The sequence below is a fragment of the Penaeus monodon genome, chromosome 22 (genome assembly GCF_015228065.2).
Source record: "Penaeus monodon isolate SGIC_2016 chromosome 22, NSTDA_Pmon_1, whole genome shotgun sequence".
In the NCBI taxonomy this organism is placed as follows: Eukaryota; Metazoa; Arthropoda; class Malacostraca; order Decapoda; family Penaeidae; genus Penaeus; species Penaeus monodon.
The window spans coordinates 9,714,443-9,718,174 of NC_051407.1; the positions used below are offsets into that span (position 1 = coordinate 9,714,443).

General features: G+C 41.3%; 1 protein-coding gene across 1 annotated transcript in view; it reads left to right on the forward strand.

Moving 5' to 3' along the window:
* Nucleotides 1–3,732, forward strand: part of LOC119586923 (insulin receptor-related protein-like) — a gene marked incomplete in the record, with an annotated part of 99,749 nt that overhangs the window by 93,539 nt on the left and 2,478 nt on the right. Inside the window, 2 exon segments of the mRNA XM_037935652.1 lie at nt 356–527; nt 3,466–3,596. Coding sequence (XP_037791580.1) covers nt 356–527; nt 3,466–3,596 — 303 coding nt within the window.

Below are 3,732 nucleotides of genomic sequence, written 5' to 3' on the forward strand. Positions count from 1 at the left end.
GAGAGAGAGAGAGGTGTTATGGACAATATATTTTTTGAATAATTAATTCACCAAATAAACAAAATATTAATGAACGAATTAAGAATTTTTTAGAGAAATAATTCACCAAATAAACAAAATGTTCATGAAACGAATGAAGAAATAAACTTTTTTTTTAAGAATTAATTCACCAAATAAACAAAATATTAAAGAACGAATTGAAGATACGAACAAATTTTTTAAAAAGGGGCAATTCACCAACTAAACAAAATATTAAAGATTCAAATTGAAGATACGAACAAAACAGTTAAAAAAAAAGGGGGTGGGGCAATTCACCAAATAAACGTAACATTCCACCCCCACCTTTCCTCCTCAGCATGTCTGCGCAATGGCCGTGCAGATAGCGGATGGCATGGCGTATTTGGCCAGCCACAAAATCGTCCACAGGGACCTCGCCGCTCGCAACTGCCTCATCAACGACAACATGAACATCAAGATTTCAGACTTTGGCATGGCGAGACTAACCGATAATGACTATTACAGGATACGTAAGTTCTGATTGCCGTTGCTTAACCTTGGTGCGTGTTGAAACTGGTTGAACTTCGATGAACATGTTGGGTGAAAGTTACTATTCAGTAAAAGTATTTTTTTCTTATTACATTGCTGGTGTTTGTTGCTGTGATACATGTTATTTATATTTTCAATTAATCATCCGTATTTTTTTCTTTCATAGTCATTTATTTCCCTTATTATTTTCTTAGACAATCAGTAATTAAACCCCAACAAACCAGTATATAAATCTCTTCTAACCAGCAATTAAATCCCACTAAACCAGTAATGAAAGCCTAATAAACCAAAGGTTTAACCCCTAGGAACCAATAATAAACCTCAATTATAGCCAGTAATTATAAACCCCAACAGACAAGCAACTAAACCCCACCAAACCAGCATTTATAAACCCCCACACATCATTAATCAAACCATGACTTAAACCCCACCAAACCAGCAGTTAAACCCTCAACAGACCATTAACCAAAGCAGCAGTTAAACCCTCAACAGACCATTAACCAAAGCAGCAGTTAAACCCTCAACAGACCATTAACCAAAGCAGCAGTTAAACCCTCAACAGACCATTAACCAAACCAGCAGTCATAAACCCTCAACAGACCATTAACCAAAGCAGCAGTTAAACCCTCAACAGACCATTAACCAAACCAGCAGTTAAACCCTCAACAGACCATTAACCAAAGCAGCAGTTAAACCCTCAACAGACCATTAACCAAACCAGCAGTTAAACCCTCAACAGACCATTAACCAAAGCAGCAGTTAAACCCTCAACAGACCATTAACCAAAGCAGCAGTCATAAACCCTCAACAGACCATTAACCAAACCAGCAGTTAAACCCTCAACAGACCATTAACCAAACCAGCAGTTAAACCCTCAACAGACCATTAACCAAACCAGCAGTCATAAACCCTCAACAGACCATTAACCAAAGCAGCAGTTAAACCCTCAACAGACCATTAACCAAACCAGCAGTTAAACCCTCAACAGACCATTAACCAAACCAGCAGTTAAACCCTCAACAGACCATTAACCAAACCAGCAGTTAAACCCTCAACAGACCATTAACCAAACCAGCAGTTAAACCCTCAACAGACCATTAACCAAACCAGCAGTCATAAACCCTCAACAGACCATTAACCAAACCAGCAGTTAAATCCTCAACAGACCATTAACCAAACCAGCAGTTAAACCCTCAACAGACCATTAACCAAACCAGCAGTTAAACCCTCAACAGACCATTAACCAGACCAGCAGTTAAACCCTCATCAGACCATTAACCATACCAGCAGTTAAACCCTCAACAGACCATTAACCAAAGCAGCAGTTAAACCCTCAACAGACCATTAACCAAACCAGCAGTTAAACGCTCAACAGACCATTAACCAAACCAGCAGTTAAACGCTCAACAGACCATTAACCAAACCAGCAGTTAAACCCTCAACAGACCATTAACCAGACCAGCAGTTAAACCCTCAACAGACCATTAACCAAACCAGCAGTTAAACCCTCAACAGACCATTAACCAAACCAGCAGTTAAACGCTCAACAGACCATTAACCAAACCAGCAGTTAAACCCTCAATAGACCATTAACCAAACCAGCAGTTAAACCCTCAACAGACCATTAACCAAAGCAGCAGTTAAACGCTCAACAGACCATTAACCAAAGCAGCAGTTAAACCCTCAACAGACCATTAACCAAACCAGCAGTTAAACGCTCAACAGACCATTAACCAAACCAGCAGTTAAACCCTCAACAGACCATTAACCAAACCAGCAGTTAAACCCTCAACAGACCATTAACCAAACCAGCAGTTAAACCCTCAACAGACCATTAACCAAACCAGCAGTTAAACGCTCAACAGACCATTAACCAAAGCAGCAGTCATAAACCCTCAACAGACCATTAACCAAACCAGCAGTTAACTCAACAGCCATACCAAACAGTTAACGTCACGACCATTAACCAAAGCAGCAGTTAAACCCTCAACAGACCATTAACCAAAGCAGCAGTTAAACGCTCAACAGACCATTAACCATACAGCAGTTAAACCCTCATCAGACCATAACCAAACCAGCAGTTAAACCTCAACAGACCATTAACCAAAGCAGCAGTTAAACCCTCAACAGACCATTAACCAAACCAGCAGTTAAACCCTCAACAGACCATTAACCAAACCAGCAGTTAAACCCTCAACAGACCCATTAACCAAACCAGCAGTCATAAACCCTCAACAGACCATTAACCAAACCAGCAGTTAAACCCTCAACAGACCATTAACCAAACCAGCAGTTAACCTCACAGACCATTAACCAAACAGCAGTTAACCTCAACAGACCATTAACCAAACCAGCAGTTAAAACCCTCAACAGACAATTAACCAAACCAGCAGTTAAACCCTCAACAGACCATTAACCAAACCAGCAGTTAAACCTCAACAGACCATTAACCAAACCAGCAGTTAAACCCTCAACAGACCATTAACCAAACCAGCAGTTAAATCCTCAACAGACCATTAACCAAACCAGCAGTTAAACGCTCAACAGACCATTAACCAAACCAGCAGTCATAAACCCTCAACAGACCATTAACCAAACAGCAGTTAAACCCTCAACAGACCATTAACCAAACCAGCAGTTAAATCCTCAACAGACCATTAACCAAACCAGCAGTTAAACCCTCAACAGACCATTAACCAAACCAGCAGTTAAACCCTCAACAGACCATTAACCAAACAGCAGTTAAACGCTCAACAGACCATTAACCAAAGCAGCAGTATAAACCCTCAACAGACCATTAACCAAGCAGCAGTTAAACCCTCAACAGACCATTAACCAAAGCAGCAGTCATAAACCCTCAACAGACCATTAACCAAAGCAGCAGTTAAACCCTAACCCTCCAACGTCATCCTCAACCAGGCGAGAGCAAGTATTTCCCCGTCCGCTGGCTTCCCCCCGAGTACCACTTGAAGTTCACCAGCCAGAGTGACGTGTGGAGTTACGGCATCGTGTTGTGGGAGATTCTGTCAGGAGGAGCCCGCCCGTATGAGGTGGGTATAAGGTAGACGAAGTGGTGATGAGATAGAGAGGTGGTAGGAAAGCTGTCCTCGTGATCTAGGGATGAGAGATGAGGAGGTGAGGATTGTGAGATTTTCTGTGGATGATTATGGGATTTAGGGGGTAAGA